General features: G+C 42.0%; 1 protein-coding gene across 1 annotated transcript in view; it reads right to left on the bottom strand.

Annotated features, from left to right (window-relative positions):
- The window catches only part of myo10 (myosin X), a 128,349-nt gene that overhangs the window by 85,727 nt on the left and 22,600 nt on the right, over window positions 1-20,022 (bottom strand). Inside the window, exon 2 of the mRNA XM_085378810.1 lies at window positions 2,779-2,877. Within this exon, the coding sequence (XP_085234936.1) occupies window positions 2,779-2,877 (99 nt within the window). The remainder of the gene's footprint in view (window positions 1-2,778; window positions 2,878-20,022) is intronic.

Here is a 20,022-nt window from a genome sequence, read left to right as displayed (position 1 = left end):
TTTCACTCAGTAAGAGAAAACTTTGACCTGCTGGAAACACATTACAAGTTTTAAGAACGCCAAGTTCACGTGGACTCCTGAGGCGACAGATGTAAAGAGAGACGGACCCCTCCATCCTCTAGTTGACATTTTTTACTGTGGTGAGGAGAGTCATTAGCTTCAGTGGACGGCAGGTCTAACAGACTCTCTGAACGAGCAGAGGCCAGGAGATAAGAATGCCTTAATCTGCCAGTAAATCTTCAGGACAATACTTCAGCTCAACATGACCCTAAATCCCTCAGCACTCACATTTAGCGGCTGTCCTCTGGTAGTGACCCTCTGCTGCTCACTGGCTACACAGGAAGTCTTTGTTAAAGCTGTCAGCACAGGAGGGTAGTGCAGAGTAAATCCACCCAAACAGCTTGCACAGGTTATTGTTTGTTGGCCTGATTTTAAAGGCTTTGGTTGAACAGGAGAATAGGTGGCAGTGGAACTCACTGAAGCACAAACATGTGGAAGACTGCAGATATTAAACATCCTGGACTCTTTCAATTCCTAAAAAGGTTCCTCTATAATGACTCTGTGACCCACGGTTTGGCTTGTTAGGGTTTAGTTTAGACAAGCCCACCTTTTTTCCTTTTTCTTAAGCACTTTTTTTTCTCCAGATTCAGGTTTTTTTTGCAGTTTCACTTCCCCACACTTGCGTGAGTTCAGTGAAATGACAAATCATTTAGTTCTTCTCCTGCTGCTGGTTCTGGTTAGAACTACTAGTGTAGAAAGACTGTAAGCAGTTTCAGTTTAAGCGTGTCCGAGGGACGAGAACCTTCTTGAAAAAAAGCTGACATACCTGAACTACCTGGTCAACGATTCAGCTAACAGAAGACAGAAAGTTCACGTCAAGTTAGTTATCACTGACGCAATGTCAATTATCCGAACCACCACAACTGGCTATGATCAAGCTCCTCACCTTATCTCTTTATCACTGTTGATATTGCACCAGTCCACCTATCAGTCTCCCACTTGGCTCTTCCCTCACGCATGAACAAGATACCATGCCATGCCACGGCCCCACACAATCTGGAGGGGCTCAAAGGTGGAGAAAAGCCGACCCCAAATAAGCTGCATGGGTCTGAGCTCCTGTAGACCAACTTCCTGCAGGATGGGCTGTTGGTGTCTGGTGCAATGTGGATTGGGTAATGATCAGTTGCCAAATTTGGCATTAGGGAAATGGAGTAAAGTCTAAGTGTTCCAAATAGTGGCGTGACCGATGTCTCCACACCAACATGTGGACATCAGCCATAAGAAGTTGTCTCAGTTTGCAAGCTGTAGTTCAGTTACTCAAACAATCATACAATTAAATTCATTCATCTGCCAACGCAACATCCTAAAACACAGGTGTCGAACTCCAGGCCTCGAGGGCTGGTGCCCTGCAGGTTTTAGATGTGTCCTTGATTCAACACAGCTGATTCAAATGGCTAAATTACCTCCTCAACATGTCTTGAACTTCTCCAGATGCCTGCTAATGAACTAACCATTTGATTCAGGTGTGTTGACCCAGGGTGAGATCTAAAACCTGCAGGACACCGGCCCTCGAGGCCTGGAGTTCGACACTCCTGTCCTAAAAGGTACCTTCACATTAACAAATGTATCCCATCCCAACTAATACTACAAACAATGAAAATAATATTAGGGTCTACTTTTTGTTTCGATCTGCCTATATAAAGAAACGCAACAGAAAGTTGGTTAGACACCCAGCAATCCAGATGAGAACAGAGGTGTGACTATCTACAGGAAGCCAGCCAAATGCTGCTCTTACATGTGCTCTGGTTTGTTGACACCACATGATGCTGGCACCTTTGGCTGTCTTTAAAGTGATTACTTTAATGTTTGGAGTCAATAGACCACCATTGTGTGCAGAAACCAACTTTTTGGGTACTCGTGACACTTCAGTCCAAATCTATGGAACAAAACAGCTCACAGAAGATGTTTTCAAATCTAACGTCAAAACCTCCTTGATTGATTGAGGCATGTTAATTCTTAATAATCAACCCAAAACAATGTAAACCCAGTTCCATCTGCCCTACATCCTCCATATCCACTGTTTTGAAAACATGTGGTTCAAAGATGTTATGCAGAGCCATATGGAGTTTAGGGATTTTGAGCTTATCCCAAATTATGGGAAGATCTCGCTAAGCCTGGGCTTTCTTATCAGCAACAGAACAGGTGTGGGAAAGATGGGAATGCTTCTTGTCTGCTAAGCAAACAGGCATATAGACTTAATGTTTTGTCCCAGTAGGATGGAAGGACACTCAAAGAAATGTAACCCTCAGAATCCAAAATTTAACCTTGGACTATACCTGCTTTTTAAGGATGTGCTATTTTACTACATCCAAATTTAATGTTAAGTTTAAGCAAATTGGGCCAAAAAGGTCATTCTACCTGTTGTGTTCTGTGAGTTTTTGCTCCCTTGATGCACTTTACACCTCTTACTTCATATTTTAAAAGTACTACATAGGTCATCTAACTCGTGTTTAAACACTGGATCTCCGGGCCAATCTTTGACATAACATGTGACATACACCAATGCAAATCAGAGTAGCAGGGAACCACCACTGCTAAGGAAGTCTCACCTTATAGCCTAAAAGGCACAGACTTCATTTTAACAGCTAGGTGATATAAAGAGGTCCAGCTAAACTTTTACTTCCATAATGAACATGTATGTCTGCTAAGAGAAGCTCATTATTTGGCACTAACAGTCAGTAGAGTTACTCGAGTGTTACCTGCTATAGTTGTTCTTACCTGGCCATAGTCAGTGGCAAAGACAACAACACCTCCGGAGCAAGAGGACACGGTGCTGGGAAGGAACTGCTCATCCTCCCGTAACCACACCCGGTCGCCCTGCAGAGGAAGAAGAAAAGTTTGCTGAAGACTCTGAATCAAAATATGACATTTATACATTTGTCTCTAAACAATTAATCAGTGATTTTCTGTCATCAATGATATTGCATGAATGGGACCATTATATACAACCTACTACATTTCTTTTTTTAAACTGATAATTTACAAAGCAAAGGGCATCTTAATTTGTTGTTGACCCTCAACAGATCCTAACCACACCTATGCTATTACTGCATAACAGAATCATCTAAATAACTGAATTAAAACCCAAGAAACTGCTTCATGTAACCTAAAAACATTAGAACTCTCTCCTTTTAAATTATTTCGCTTTTAGGTTTCAGATCAATCCAATCTTGTGACTCTACACAACAATGCTAACTGAGTAATGGGATCCACTTCTGCGTCTGGTTTTTTTTGTACAGCACTCTAGAAATCTCAGGGAGACAGAGAAACGTAACTTTATGACAGTATTTAAATAGACTATTTCAGAGGTGGTGCTGTTGGTATATTTTGTCCTTTGCTAAAGACACAGGCTTTCATGTTGCCACGGCATGACCTTTCTCTGACCAAAAGCAGAGTCTCTGCTTTCATGAAAACACGGTAAGCTGTGCAGTGTTTAGTTTCAGAGGTCTCCACCTGCCGTCACCCAGGAGGCCAGTAAAGCTGCATGTTTATTGATGCTTTTTAGCGAGGAGTTCCTGAGAGGACTTTAATACCTGCTGACCAGTCAAGTTTACTGCCACTGGTTTCTACAGCGTTTCTCCTTAGGGTTAACAGCTGGATATGAAATGACTAGAATTCCCCTATTCTTTTGTGTTTGTGGAGGATTAGCAGGGAATCTGTGGAATTTACAAGAGGAGGTCTGATTCTTAACTGCATGTTTAGACGGTTGAAACTTTGTTTGAATCGTTCTTTTGGCTTTGGAAACCTTTAAAAATAATAGCTTCACATCAAGAAAAGCTTTAGTTCAGACAGTGCAGATCATTGATGGATTCGTTTGTTTGATAGGACAGTTTCAGACTAGAAACCAGCCTCCCTGAAATACGACTGAGCTACAGAATCGAGGGGCCCTTCGAGTGGATTCCCTCCTAATCGCATAGCCACATGTGCTGTTGTTCATTAGCATGGCAGGCTAATGCTAATGGCAAAAACAAGCTCTGCACTTCACTGAGAGGCCCCTCCTCTCTCCGAGCTAGACATACATGTGACCTTTGACCCATGGGCCCTCACTCAGACAGAGCTGCCCTGGTGCAGCAGAGAGGGGCACCTGGGTGGGAAAATGTTAGCAGATGAATGAATGACTGTGGAGTAAAACGTGCACACACAGAGTAAAGCTCAGCGTTGCAGTGTCAGCAGCAGATCAGAGGGGTGCTGCGTGTTGTTCTAAACCCCTGACCGCTCCTCTGTGCGGAGGGAAGCGGCACAGTTCAAACGGTCCTGGGATCTCGTTTACAGGCCTCAGAATACATGAGGACCAAGAGTGTACCGTTGTTCTCACATTATATTTAACCAGGCCTGTTACCAATGATCATGATGTATAAATCAGCCTCTCTCCCATCGCACCATGTATCTATATCCCCTTTCTGTTTTTTAAAATTATCATTTACCGGGTTGGGTTCGTGTTATGAATGAACACATTTTAACCCCAAACCATGACCCTCACGATTCCTGAACCTAAGTGAAAGCGAAATTAAGCGAGTGAAACAAAGGCAAAACACAAATGAGAGCTCTAAACAGAGGCTGGGCAGACAGCGGCGTCGGATTCTTTGGTGCTCCAGAAAAGAACCGAACAAAGGAAGGTGCTCCATTGTAACACGCACAAAGAGAAGGAGTGTGCTGTTTACCAGCCCGGGACATATGGACATTCCTGGTGTGCACCAGCACGGGAATCTGATGCTCGCACCAAGTTTGGATGTAGAAAGCAAAAGGAGGGTCTCCTTCCACCCACTGGCACACTTTTCAAGGCTCTTTTACCTCTAAAGACACCCCCCATCCCACCCCCAAATACACACATACATTCATTTTGTTTGTCCATCCTCTCTCTGCTGAGAGAAGAAAAAGAGGCATCCAGCACACATCTTATTATCCTTTCTCTCCCACCCCTCTTAATCTTCTCTGTATCTCCTCCTCCCTGAACTCTATCCCTACATGAACACACACACACACACACACACACACACACACACACCCCTATTTCTAAACAAGGGATCTGGGCCAAAAGACTCCGCTTCACCTCCTCTCCGTCATTCATCACCACTGATTGCCTGAACTTTGAACATCAAAGATCTCATTGGTACTTTACAAAGGAATGAAGAAATTAAGGACCTAAAGTTGCATCTGTTAATGGATGAAAACCACACAGAGTTAAAGGCTAATAAAACTAGCAAACACTCAAGAAGCACGTACCACGCTGCACAAAGCTTCAGTAACTGATATAAGGTGGGCTGGTTAAAGGGGAAATGGTCAAGAAGGTAATGTTTTTAAAACAGCAATACCACAAAAGTTAAGTGTATAATGCATATTTTTACTAGATTAGATCAAGTAGGCAGAGGTTTCTCAGACGGCTGCACACAATTCCAACGTGCACGGAAGAGAGGAAAAGTGTTCAGGCCAAACATGTAACAGACATTTGGTGATTACATGTAAAGTCTTCCAAACACATGACTCAATGCAAACAAACAAAAAATCACTTCACATGCTGATGTACAAGCCTTTCAGCTGAAATTATTCCACACCTGTAGAGTCTCCTTATACCGCCAATAATCACAAATAAATCACAAGCTCATCATCGCCAATTAAAGGACATCCAAAGCAGTAAAGCTCAACTTCAATGAGGAAAGAGAACAAAAGAGGAAACGGTCGAAAAAGATGTTACTGTTACTGTAAATGATTCTGCCCATCAGTCATACTTTAGAAACGAATAATTCTTCATTGCTAGGAACAAGTTTAAACACATCATTAACAGGTTAAAACGCCAGCATTATTTACAGTACATAGAACATTACTGCGTTTCATCTTGTGGCGTTCATCAGGGTCACAACTGAAGCCAAACACACTGGTCTAGCAATAAAGGTGGTCTGTATGCAACGAGTGATAAGAGTTCTGAGCTCTTTAAAACGAACTCGTGATTTGATAACAGAGCATCAGTACCTGATAAGAGCACAACATGTGTTCCTGGTCTGTTGCAGACTACATAAAGACATGTAGTGCATCAGTTTCTTCTAATTAACTTTTCTTCAGGATCCAACCAATGGTTCAGATACCACAAAACTACGTCAAATTACAAAGAAAGTTCTGTTGAAGCAGTCAGAGAATTTCAGCTCGTAAAAGCTTTCAAAACCACATCAACACAAAACCACCAGCCAAAATTAGGAAAAGTGAGACACCTGTACAAATCTGCAGTTACACTAATTTTCTATCACCACATTGACATGAAAGGAAGCGGGGCCTCGCCGAGCTAATGTCAACACATGAGCTGGGAAACGCTTGAGAGTCTCGACTGGGACTGGGAGCTGCGGATCAAAGCCCAGCTGTTACACCAGAAAGACCTCTGAGCCCCTCGGTCCAGCTAAACCTGAACAAACTCTCTCACACACTCAGAGGTGTCCGAGTATGACTGGTATGAACAGGCAGGATAATTACAGTGGGAAAGAAGCTGCTGAAGAATTATGTTGGATGCCCCCTTACACCAGAAAAGAGGTACAAGTGTTTGGATATAGTGAGAAAGAAATAGCTTTGAGTCATAATTGGTTTTCTGAGGGGAGACACATGTTATAAGAAGTGCTTTGTGCATGGTTTTGGTGTTTTTGCAGGCTGTCTTATCCTATCAGATTAAAAATAATATATATAATAGTGAGATTCAACCTTCTATTTTTAGTCATTTTTGATTCATTAGGTTTAGAGCTTTATCCATCCTCCAACGTATAATATCTTCTGTAAACATGTTGGACGCATGTCTCAGTTATCCAGGGAGATGCTCTTTTCTGGCTGTTATCTCAATCCTGACACCTCCTCGTGGCCAGAGCCAAAACACCAACACAAACCTCCCACCCTGAAAGCTCTGGGAGTAGAATTGAAGCAGTCATCCATCGCCTGCGTGTATTTTCCCTGAGTAACCTTGACATGTGTGGCTAATACTCTCCCAGCAGGGAGCTGGGGAGGGGGGGCGAGGATATGTTCGGGGCTGGGAGCGTTCATACGCCATCGGTGTCGGGAATGAGCAGCTGCCTTGTTTGGGAGATTCCACTTCCTCTCCGACAACAAACTGAGTCTTGTGCTCGACCACAGCTACCCCCTCTATCAGCGCCGTCAATGCAAAAGCCTGTGAGGCTTTTTCTTTATCTTTTCGTGAGCATTAAAACTTTGGCTCAACACAACTGCTGGTATGTTCTCTGGAAGATGACCCGCTGCTGCTCCTGCAAACAAACGCCACTATTTTCTTCCATCTTCATTTATTCCTCTGACGTTCAACTGCTGTTAACAAATAGCTAGAATAAATGAAAAGCCTGCCTTTACACGTATGTATCTGCAAACGAGGAAGCAGCAGTCCAGTTGTTTTCTAGAAGAATCCATGCAATGTGTTGCTGCTGCTGAACTTTGACCTCGTCTACACCAGTTGTTCTGAGACCAGGCACATCTCCAACAGCTGCAGTCCTCCATCAATGTTTGCAGTGAATCTATCCTACCACAGTATTCCTTCAGTCAACTCTGAAGCTCTAAAGAGAACTGAACGTTATCGTGGGTGTTAATGGCATCGTTGCCAGCGAGATGTCTGCACTGCTTCCCTGCATCAGTTACTTGTTGGCCGAGCCACTAGTGACAGTATACGGCTGACAGGCCGCTCAAACACCTGGTTATGGTCCATGTCAAATCTGCTCCCAGATTTCACACTTGTTTCCGATATATCTGAGGTGAAATCCGGGCAGAAACTGCCATAGCATAGCATCTGCACAAACAAGTACTTTAAACAGCTTTAGGAGTTTCCAGAGAGCTCAGTTATATAAAGGAAGGTCCAATTGTTTTGATAACTGATCTTTTCAACCATCGTCCCCAACCTTTTGAAGTAATTTTGACCTGACAAATAACACGCCTTACTCTGTGTTACAGACACCCCAAAAGATTTGTGCTTAACTTTTGGAGATGTGAAATTTCCTATTTTATTAGACGGTGTTCAGTTCATCCATACAGCTTATGAATGCTGATAACTGGGCGCTCTTTTGACTAAATATAGTGACCTTTGGCTCCGCTGTCTGTCTATTTTTCACTCTGGTTGATATTCACTGATCTAAGATAGAAGATTCGTGTGCAGTCTTCATATAACATTTAGCATCTGACATCTTTGTTTCTTTGTTAACTGAAGAAAAGTGTTCAGGGTCTATACTGAAATGAAGAGTTTCATTTATTTACCTTTATTTTAGCAGGGAGAGACATTTAGATTAAATCTTTGTTATACAACAGAGACCTGGCAAAGCAGCAGCCGTACATCAGTGTTGATATATGATACTACCTCTAATCATCAGAATATGATACAGTCTGCCAAATGGTACTTTAATCTCGTCTCCAACTCTCAGTCGTCTCCACCTGCAGATCATCAGGTCCCCTCAGTCAGTCGAGTAGAGCGGATTATCTGCCCCTTGTTTATACAAGCCCCACATGCTCATCACACCATCCCCCTTAAACATCAGGCCGAGAAGAAACGAATGACGGGTTAAAGCAAAAAGAAAAGAAAACTGGTAATTTTTTAAAGTTCTGCACGACTGCGAATAGAAACAAAGCCGAACAACGGATCAGAAGTGCTGCGTCATGCACCGCTTATCTGAAGTCTAGAAGGCTTATGAACCCATTTTGATCTCAACTGTTCGAGCACATGATTCATGAGTACTTGAACCCTCAGAAGCAGGCATGCGGTTTCAAAACCTTACTAAATCTAAATTATTCTCTCTTCAGTGCTGAAAACATTATTCTGTGGCTTGAATTTGAATTTTCCACCACCTGATACTCACGCACAGCTATCACTCAAGAGTAAAGATAAACAGTGAGGCTGATCCTGCACCCCGTCTTACTCTGACCGTGATAGCAGGAGATTACAACAGACGGAGGGCAGGCCCAGATGCTTATTATCACGTCGGCTTTGTGAGAGACATTGTGTGTCCAGCAGATAGTGATAATTTCCTGCAATGTGTCGTAGACCCTTTGTCCAGACCTTTTGTTTTGCTTTGTCTTTGGTGTGAGCAACCTGCTGGATGGATTAATTATTAACTGTTAGTGGGAAATACTTTTTATGACTTAGCAACTGTCACACGCTCACGTGATTTTGAATTTGTCTTCAGTTTATCAAGACGTGACATTTAAACTGCTGCTGAGGAAAGCCTCTGAGTGTTTGTCAGCCGAGTTGTGAGCTTAACGTGAGACGGATAAATTGTCTGGAAGTTTCCCCTACTTGAGGTGACGGTGGCAGTTGGAGAGTAAATCATTTTTACCGCAGAGAGATAATCTATGATTTCCACAAAGGTGAAAGTGTTTGATTTTTAAGCCACTTCAGAATAAAGTTTATTTTTTTGCAAACCATGTGCTCCCTGTGCTTCCCTGTGATGACAGTGAGTTACAAACAATGGAAACAATGCACACCTATACACCGGTGTTTACTGTGAAACTGCTCTCTGGGGAATGCAGCCAGGAGGAAGTCCACAAATTGACCTTGAACCTTTGCCAGCATGCGGTGCAGACCAATCACCTCGCAAAGCGTTTGTGGAGAACCAACCAGCACAAGCTCAGCGGAAGACGTTATTTAGATTTGAAAGACTGGACACACAGAGTGAGATCAGGGGATTGTGGGAACCGATTAGCCCGCTGTATTGACTTGCCTGGGAAAGCCTCACAACGTGTCACACACAGCAAAACAAACACACAAAGACAATTACACATGATTAAACCCAAGCACACTGACAGAAATACACACACTCGTCAGCGTGAACTCATTTATCGGATGCACACATTTCACTCACAACTGTATGCGTGCAGTAATATCAATAAACAAACACGTTGTAATGCAAAACACATCCTATAAACTTGCAAACGTGCATTAACTCACACATGCAAACAAGCAAATCATACAAACTGCAGATGCACAAGCACAACGACTGCATGCGCACACACACACGTACTCTTACACCGACAAATCCAAACGCACACAGTTTTACGACCACGCAAACACAAGATCAGCTAAACATACTAAGAAGAATATGGACAACTGAACATGCATTTGGGGAAATTAGTCTGTCGGAGTCACGAAAAGCTTCACCGGTTAAAGAATTGTCACAAAATAAAAAGAGAAAACTGGGGGGGCCTATTCCAGGTGTCATATGGTGAGAGGGGGAATGAACCTGACATCCATGTGTTTGGACTGTGGGAGGATGCTGGAGGACGTGGAAAGAATCGTTGCAGACACAAACTACACACAAAAGAAACTCTACCATATCAAATATTAAACAAATACATACACATACTGTATGAGGCTGTAAACGTACATTTTTGCTGAAAAAGGGTTCTATGGGGAATGAATCACTTCGCACTTAGTGGCCCAGTTTTCCAGCCATGGAGACTGCTACTTGATCCAAAAAGAATAATATTTCTGTCATCATCCCTGCAGCCTTCAGCACAGCTAAAAATAACAGTTACTTTACATATTGAGTATTTTAAAAGCTTCGGTTTGTTTTTCATTATGTTGATTGGAGACATGTGAAACCAATTTTCCTTTAACGAGCTTTGATGTTCTTCCATCTTTCTTAAAAAGCAGTCTAATCTCAGCCTATCGTTTAGGGAACGCTCTTATGTAACTCACTGAGGATGGAAGTTTACATTATCAAAGTCTGCTACAAAACTACTTGTTGTTTTTCCTTTTTTTCCCCTTTAGCTTCAAGCAAAACTCAATTCACAAGAGTTATAGGAAGTACAGAGTTGCACGGGGAAAATGTAATTGTCTTCTTTGAAGCCGCTATATGGACCAAATCTTGGAAATGGTTCAGCACTGTAAGTGACGTCCCCACCGGTAGCTCGATCAGCGCTGAATACACTTCATCTGTCATAATAACTGCTGCCTTTACATGAGCTCCTTCTTATTGAATTTCCAGTGCTTAATGCACCTTAATTAGACGTTACTTAACCACCCGGCTCAGTGAGCAGTGCCACGTATTACTGTGCCCTGAGCTGAGTGTGTCTGCTGAAGCCTGCGAGTCCTGACACATGACATGTCATTTCTTCTGAGAGCGGAGAAGTTTTATTAACGTGAATAAATTGGGAGTGTGGGATTTTTGGAAGGTGAGTCTGGATGGATGTAAGGATAAAACCTAAAACTGTTGCACGATGTGTAGAGACACTGCACAATTATTTATGAGTTTAAAGATGTTTTGTTTTTTGTCGTCTGAATTCGGCTTTTAAATATAAGTCTTCCACTTATCCAAGTTCTCAAAAAGACATGAAGATGAGTACAGAACTACTAAACTAAACTAAATGAGACAGAAAGAGGGAGAAAAATGAACTATTAATGCACCAGATATCCCCCTCTGTGTGCGGCTCCTTGATGTGGCAGCAGAACAACAGAGTCCCATCACAGCCAAATCGCACCCACTCAGCTTGTAAGACAGATACTGAAAAGCCAAATTCCCGCTTCCCATGGCTGTTCGCTAGCACAGGGGTAAATGGAACCATGTGTGTGGCCCTGCAGACACATCGTACTGAATATTCTGAAGTTTTCTCCCGCAATCCAGTGAAAAGGTGTGTTTTTTTCCCCTGGCATCTTTATTCAAACAGGCTCATCTATGACACAAACTTCTTCTCAGTAAAGCGATTCACTGTCGAGACCCGTGAAGGCTTCAATCGACAGTTCTGAAGCTTTCTGTATTTACGAGGACAAACAGGCCCGTGCATTATGGAAGGAAGTCGGAGGTTGCAGAGGCTTTTTCTGGGATAACTAATGTTGATGATCATGATGATGGATAAAGGAGAACTGTGATTATCACACTAAAAAACACACCGACATATGCAGAAGTACAGAAAAAAACCCCAGTCTGCACACACACAGGCTCTGCTCGTATATGATCTGTGACCCATTACACAGACATGAGCAGCAGCCATAAAACACACACGGCTCCGCTCGCAGCGGCCAATCGGATGCTGCGAGGAGCTGCTGACTTGACTGAGTTTAGATAATGTTTCTGATTAGATTTTCATGCACCGCAGTAATCAGAGCGCTGGCTGTATTCTGACTCTGATGCTCTGTGGAAAAAGGCTTTTTGTTTTTATGAGGTGTTTATAGAACTACTGCACACTGCATTCCTGTTTACAGCACACTGAAAAATGACCGTAGATGTTTTAGTCACTTGCGTTTTCCTCCAGTGGCCAATTTCAAACTCGATCTCACATTATTTTTTTCATGCCATTTTCACCATTTAAACGAGCCCTCCTGATTTAAACAAACCGTAAAAATCCAAACACTAAATTATAAATCGATGGAGGTGCAGACATTGTGTTGTATACAGTACATTGTTTGATTGCGTTTTATTAATTGCTGCTATGTTTGGCTCATTCTATGGAAATCCCATTCTGACCACCTCCACATGCACTTTCACCCTGGACGTCAAGCACACAGCAAACGTCCTTTTTTGTATCAAAACTTTTACGGCCAATCTGCAGTGCAGACTAGGGTTGTGATGATTTTAGGATTTCAAACTCAGTACCAATACCCAAGAACACACTTGAGACTCCAAACCCTTTTCAATACCACAGGCATTTTTATCCCTGTGACAAACATCGTTGGGGGGGGGCACATTTCAGCAGATAAAACAAAAAGCAACAGTGTGAACCGACTGTAGTAGAAGCTCTGTGCTAGAGGCTCGGCAGTACCGTTTTATCTTGATGAGGAAATTGCATAAATGACTCTTTTATGAAAGTTTTACTGATAAATATCAGCGAACTCTGCATACATGGTCAAGGAAAAGCAAGCATAAATATAAAAATGAGCCAACGGAAATCTGTTTTATGACATTCACTCAGGACTTCCAGCTTTCACTGACCACAGGATCAACTTTTAACAAGCTCCCTCTGCTTGCTTTTCACTCCTGTGCCTTATTTTATGGTTTATGACGTCACCATAGCTCAGTGGCTTTGTGGTTGGAATATACTTAGAGTCCAGACTCAGCTTAGAGATGGTAAACATTTAGAGAGCAAGTGTGTGGGTTTTTCTTCCCTTTTTCCCCCTTCAGGCGAGTGGAAGTTCATCCAGGATCAGTTTACTCAGAGGGAATCTTCTCAGCCAGAAACTAGCTGCTTTTAAAACATATGGAATCAGGAATGATTCAAATTTACCCCGTTTTTCACTTTAAAACATGTTGCAGTCGAGCTGCCTTCACTCAATTCTAATGCAGCTCATAAATTTAATTTATGAAGATGGACACTTGGTTTACAAGGCAGGAGAGGACATCAATAAGCTCTCTGCTTATGAGGATGTGTAAGGACACAAATTCTCTCTGACTGTGGTGGGATGGTACCTGAGCTGAAGATAACACACAGCTAACACACATTGCTAACAACAATTCTGTATTTAACCTGGCCAAAATATACAAAAACAAGGTTTTAAGTTACATCCTTAACCAATCTTGGGCTTTCAAGGTTTGGACACTAAGTAGACAGAAATTATTACAAATGAAAAAACCCACCTAAAAATATTAAAGAATATTAGGGCATAATATTCCAGCGGCATAAAAGCCAAGCACTTCAGGTTGGCTCCAAAAAATAGTTTTGTCTCTATAGTTTTGCCCTTAATGACAACAGGATGGGGCTGAAATGTTCGCATACACCTCGCCTGTATTAAGACTTAGAGTCATGCAGATTCACGGTTGGCTCCGCTGAGCCATTTCTTCTTGTTCGGCATTCGTTTTCACAAAAGAACACCCGAAGGAGTCCGCTCGCTTCGTGCAAAATTACAAGAACATTTTGTTTTGGCTGTTACAAATATTAAAGCCGAACTTGAGCTCTATAAGTACAAAGAGGTGATGTCATGTCTTTAGCTTAGCTATGTGCAGTTTTTATTTTCATTCATTTCTGTAAAGGTTTGGTTTGAGCTAGAAATGGTAGTAATATTTTTCGGGTGTATCCATAAGTATGGATGTATCCATATAGCTATATATCCTGATGTATCCGTATAAAATACAAAAATCAAGACAGCAGAGCAGCAAAGAAACTGGGAAATAAATCCTATTCTAAAGTAAACAGTGTGAGGAAGCACAGCTTTGGTACCAATGGTTCAAATTTTCAGGCTGATCATAAACTGTGAGAAAAAAAAATGAAAAAACAAGCTCAAAACCCAGTGAACTGTACATAACACCTGGTAGGCTTAAATTATTAACGACGCCGTTGTCAGCAGGGGTCAGAGGTCCCGGCACGCAGCATACTCCGATGTCAGGGAGTGAGCGTGAGCAGAGGTGTTGACTGGAAGCTCCACAGGAAGCAGCTGCTCATCAGCAGACCGTCTTCCTGCTGTCAGTGATCAAAAACAACGTGCACAAAGAGACGAGAGGAAAAGGTATCCTCACACTCGTGAAAGTGATACTCGCTAAACAGGACTGCACATCTCAAGAGAGCCGATTAATTAAAAGGCCCATTCATCCAAATTTAAAAAGGCATATTTCAGAAAGCCTTTAGGCCTTAAATAAATGCATGAATAACACTTTCCCACACTAAATTCTTAAAACTTCAGAGACGTGTATGTCTGGGAGATGAAGCTCTCAGTATTCTCCTTCAGCTGCTTGGTGGATAATTAAAAGGCATGTCGCTGTGGATCTGGAGAGCAGCTGTAGGGTGGATACATGTGAGTTTGCAGCTGACTCGGGAGAGACTTGGAACCTCTTTTGGTTGGAAGACAATCAAACCGCCAGGGGGAAAACACAAGTACGCTGTTTCATGAGCTGAGAACAAGAAACAGCACTCGGCCGGGCACTGCAAACAGGACAGAAGGCAGAGCCACAGAGAGGTGTCACTGTCGTGAAATGCCTCAGCAAACACAGGTCAGTGAATCTGATGCCAATTAAATATGTTTCTGCCCGTTTCTTTCTGTTAGGGACTCAGCGTGCTGAAGAACTTCAGCTTTTCCAACTATAAGTGTACTTACTGTCAATATTAATAACAGAATCCCAAAAATGTAATAAATAAATATAGTTTGGAGTGGACTCGAGGCCTCTTCAAGCAATACACAATATTCACTGTATTCATGTTTTACCCCCTTATATCCAACTAGGGTAGCAGTCGCCCCCCCCCCCCCAAACCTCCTCTGGGGTGAGATGCGGGACACGCACAGGGACCAAATCAGCTGTCTCATCTGACTTCCCTGTTTTAGCCAAGCTGTCACCAAAAAACATGAACCAAGTCTTGTAATCATAAATCACTGTGCAGTCGTATGACTCGGGTGGAGGGACGTCTGAATATAAAAATACAGTTCTCTGTTAGTACTTACTAGGACGGATGCCCAAATACTACGCAGTTTACTTCTAACCTTAACAGGAGGAAACCTTACCAGCCTACAATAAAGACCACCTTCAGTCGGGCCAATCAGGAAACAGTTAGTTTATGAGGGAGAAGAAAATATACCGCAGTGCTGTAGGTCAGACACCCGGTTAATCTGCAGTTAGGACAGTGCAGATAAGTGTTCTTCTGAGTGTGTTACTGCTAACAGATGAGTGCAGTAAAGCTTAATTTATAGTTCTGTGTTCAATCACCTACGCTGTAGCCTGACATACACCTTTTCCGGAAGGGTAACTACATATTCCAGCAATGCAGACTACATCAACTGTGGTTGGTCTGCTTTATTTGCTTTGCACGTGCATAATCCCTCTGTCAAACTGGACCTTTTTGTAAACAGTATGCACACGTAGCAGTGATGGAAGCTCACATTAAACAGATCAAATATGTATATGACATCAACGTAAACCAAAAGCACAGAAGCTCCACCCACCTGCTGTTCAAACCTTCTGTTTGAAGGTTCAGCGAGGAGCAGCCAATGAGAAGATGAGCATAAAGGGCTTGTTTTAGAAACAATAAGACCTGACAGTCTGCACAAAGACCAGTATCGGATTATTTCCGAGTAACTTTCCAAGTTAAGTTACTTGGAAAGTTGCTATAGTAGTTTTGCATGGTTCACATAAATTTGAGGATTAACATGACCGGTCAATTTTAAACAGATTTAAGGCATAGGAGATTTTCATAGGAGCCACAAAAAGACGGATTTGGAAATGTTTCGAAATATTGGCAGATTTCCAGGATGAATCAGTCTGCGTTACAAGCCAACCAGAAGCCCAGGAAACATCACTCTGGATGTCACGCCGATTCCTGTAACTGCACTAATAACAGTTTTCTGTCAGCGTCATTATCGCACGACAGAACGTTTACCTTCTCATCTCGCTCCTACAAGTGGGTGTCGTTTCAACGGGTAATCTGACAGTCCCACCACGTGTCAACACCGTGACATCTTCAGCTGAAGCAAAAGTGAGGGAAGCATGCAGGAATTTCACAATGACTGAACATCTGTGGATACTTTACTGTCATTCCCAGACAGGCTTCAACTGTTTTTTCCCAATAAGTGCAGTTGCTTAATAAAATTTGCTCTTGGCTGTTTGTGTCTGGACATGTTTGACGGGAGCCTTTCTGGATGAATTTATATTATTTGCTAATCGAACTTGACTGACTCAGCGGGGTGTGTAAGGTTTCACCGCTCTGCCGCTGCCACCAACAGAGATGGTCAGACTCAGATTATTTTTATCTTATGCCAAAATGAGGAAAAACCCCGAGACACAACATGCAGCTCTACTTTTGTTACAATATTTCCTGTAATTGAAACTTACCCCCACCCCCGATATATTTTCAAGAATGAGATAAGCACAGGTTATGAGACTAAACAACAACTACAATAGTTCTTTGTAGGCTGAAAATGTGCCGCAACCTGTACAACAAGCCTTTGAGGCAAAACTGTAATATCACAGCCAGTCGAAACTGTCAGTTAAACACTTAAAATGACATCTTAACAAGTCATGTACTTTGTTTTTTTACTACACATCCTTAGCAGAGAACTTTACTGTGAAAGTAGAATGGGAGGCAGAGCCCTCAGCCTTCAGGCTCCTCTCCTCAGGAACCAGCTCCCAGTTTGGATGCAGTCAACAGACGTCGTCTCTACTTTTGAGATTAGGCTTCAAACATTCCTTTTTGATAAGTTGGTTAGCGCTACAAACCACTCCTTCATTCTTCTTAGTAACCTCATACGATGCACTGAGTAGCTCTGCTTGCTTTACCCCCCCCCCCAAGCAGACTCTTTCTGAGCCTGGTTCTGTCACGGGTTAAAAGGTGGTTTCTCCTTCACGCTGCCACAAAGTGCTGCTCCGGGGGGATTATTAGCTTTCTCTATATATAATACTGTAAAGGCCTTCATCATTCCATGCAATGTACTTTGGGTTGACTTTAAACTATAAAAATAAATAAATAAGCAAAGAGAATGTGTAAATCAGGAGGGAGTAGCAGCTAAAACTACTTAAAATTTCATTGCTAAAAACGGAAAATGTGTAAAAACCCGGCAGCTGCATGCTCAGAGTTTAATGGAGCTTATAAAAATAGTTTCAGAATCTATCCACATCTATTCATAGTTTCAGACATAACATCGAACTTCTAATTTTATATATTTAAAAACAAAATTCAGTACATCAGACTCGTGTATTCACTTTAAACAATTTAAAATGTTTAAGCTGCGTGCACGTTGATGGAAACTGTCCATATGGCAGACGGCAGGAGCCACGACTGATGGGCTGTTCAGCCTGAACCACAGTGACTAATGATGCAGTCAGTGATGACATGGAAGTTTATTTATTACTAAACAAAGCCAGCGCAAACAGAATACAAATCTAACAATGAGAGCGACGCCCTCCAGACTTTAGACCACAATGACTGCTTTTTGCTTTAGACATGGCGTGAACATGTCTCTCAGCCACATTGTGCGCCATGACTCAAAGTCAAACATGTTCCCACCTTTAGTGTCTCACCAACAAACTGTTCTCTGAGATATTTATTTATTTCTCGGAGCTTTCTAATGAACTCCTGATGACAGCAGCGTTTGTCTCCATGCACTTCCTGTGAGCTGCAGATGACAGTTTGGTTCACTGCGTCTCATTAACTATTCAGTAGCTCTCATTGTGTTGTTCTGGTAACTCTTGAGTCACACTGCACGAAGGTGACATTGTGTGTTCATTAGTCTGCGTTAATGACTCAGTGGTGTATTTGGCGTTAACTAAACTGCCAAACAAAGACACATATTAGTGGGTTTTACACATTTAGCGAGTTTAGAGTAGAGATGGACCGATCCGATATCACGTATCGGTATCGGTCCGATACTGACCTAAATTACTGGATCGGATATCGGAGAAAAATAAAAAATGTAATCCGATCCATTAAATATCACGAAAGCACCTCACAAAACTTGCAACACGCCGTAACTCACCTCAGAAAGTTAGCACTCGGAGCAGTATGCATCACGTGATAGAGCGGCTGTGGCATGCGGGACCTGTGGGTGGTCTGGATAGCATTTGGAGCTTCGCTAGCAACCCGGCATTTCATCTCCGACAAAGTTATCCCCGAGAGAAGTAAAGCAAGTGTGTAAGTCCATCTCTGAATGTTTGTAAAGCATTCCTGCGTTAAGCTTAACAAGCGATATATGGAGCGACTGCCTCTCCTGCTGCTACTTCAATCATGAAACTGCTTAACGATCAGCTGATCGGCTTTTCTGTTGCGAGTCTGTCTCTCTGGTTTGTTTTTGGTCCACTTTGCACCAGAAAGAGGAAACCAGCGGCTGAACAACAGCAGCACGTTTAAGCTTGATAAGCTGTTGTTAGAATGTATTTAATATTACTTTCTACACCAGGATCTTTTTCTACGTAGCTGACGCTGGTAACTGTGCAGGGACGGATCTAGCAAAGTTTAGCCAGGGGGGCCGATAGGGCATTAACAGGGAAAAGGGGGCACAAAGACATAGTTTTCTTTCTTATTCTCATTTAAAATGTCTAGCTTTTAATAAATAATTATCTTACACCCAAAGTTTTAATTTGATGTAAAATGAATAGAAGTCAATTACTGTATATAGTGACTATTAAGTCTAATATATATACCCTAGTAAGCTATAGCACTTTTTCCTTTGGGAAGGTACCATCTGTGCAGTCTGCAATTTTGTTGAAGAAAGATGTTGAATCTATTTAATATTTCTTGAAAAATAATTGATTTCTGTGCATTTTTTTTTTCACACTGCATCAAATTAAGGTTGATTACGTCGATTAAGCATCATGAGGTGGAGCGTGAGGGGTGGTTCCCTATTTTTTATTTTTTTATTTTTGTTGTTGCTGGGAGTTGGAACCCTATTAGTTAGGTTGCTCAATATTTACGCTAAGTACTCTTTAAAATACCAGAATAGGGAGGATGGTGTAGGCTTAAGTTTATTAGATTGATCAGTATTGCTGAACTATGAAACATTTTTTTTTGCATACAGGTATAACAGAATAGCTTTAGTGTAGTTGTTGTTTTAAACTTGAGTATGAACTTATACAAAATGCAGCAAGATATTTAAAAAACAGTTTTGTTGATTAAAAAACACTATATCGGATTCATATCGGTATCGGCAGATATCCAAATTTATGATATCGGTATCGGTATCGGACATAAAAAAGTGGTATCGTGCCATCTCTAGTTTAGAGTGGTCAGACGTGAGGATGTCTTATTTATCTTAGAGCACCAAACTAACTCCATCATCACATGTGCTAAACTGCAGCTCTCAAAAACAAGATCCAGGCAACATTACAGTTAACATTTACAGTGCAACAAACACATTATCTTAAACCATGCAATCAGCCGCCACATAGAGGAAGCGGACAGTCAGCCACTGCCAAAACTGGAGTTATACTGGGAACCTCTGAGGATGTGAATGAATAGCATGGGAATAAATCTATGAACATGGAACAGACCAATGCTGGAAAGACCTTAAATACTTAGGAAACCACACTGTAATTACAGACAGAAATATATGTATAAAAAAAAGACAATGTGCAATGAATCAATTCATGAAGAGAA

This window comes from Diplotaxodon limnothrissa, linkage group LG18 (genome assembly GCF_057381915.1).
Source record: "Diplotaxodon limnothrissa isolate DT_005_m linkage group LG18, D_limnothrissa_male_GT1.1, whole genome shotgun sequence".
NCBI lineage: Eukaryota > Metazoa > Chordata > Actinopteri > Cichliformes > Cichlidae > Diplotaxodon > Diplotaxodon limnothrissa.
The sequence above is the reverse complement of the archived record's forward strand: the minus strand, read 5'-3'. Positions and strand labels throughout refer to the sequence as shown.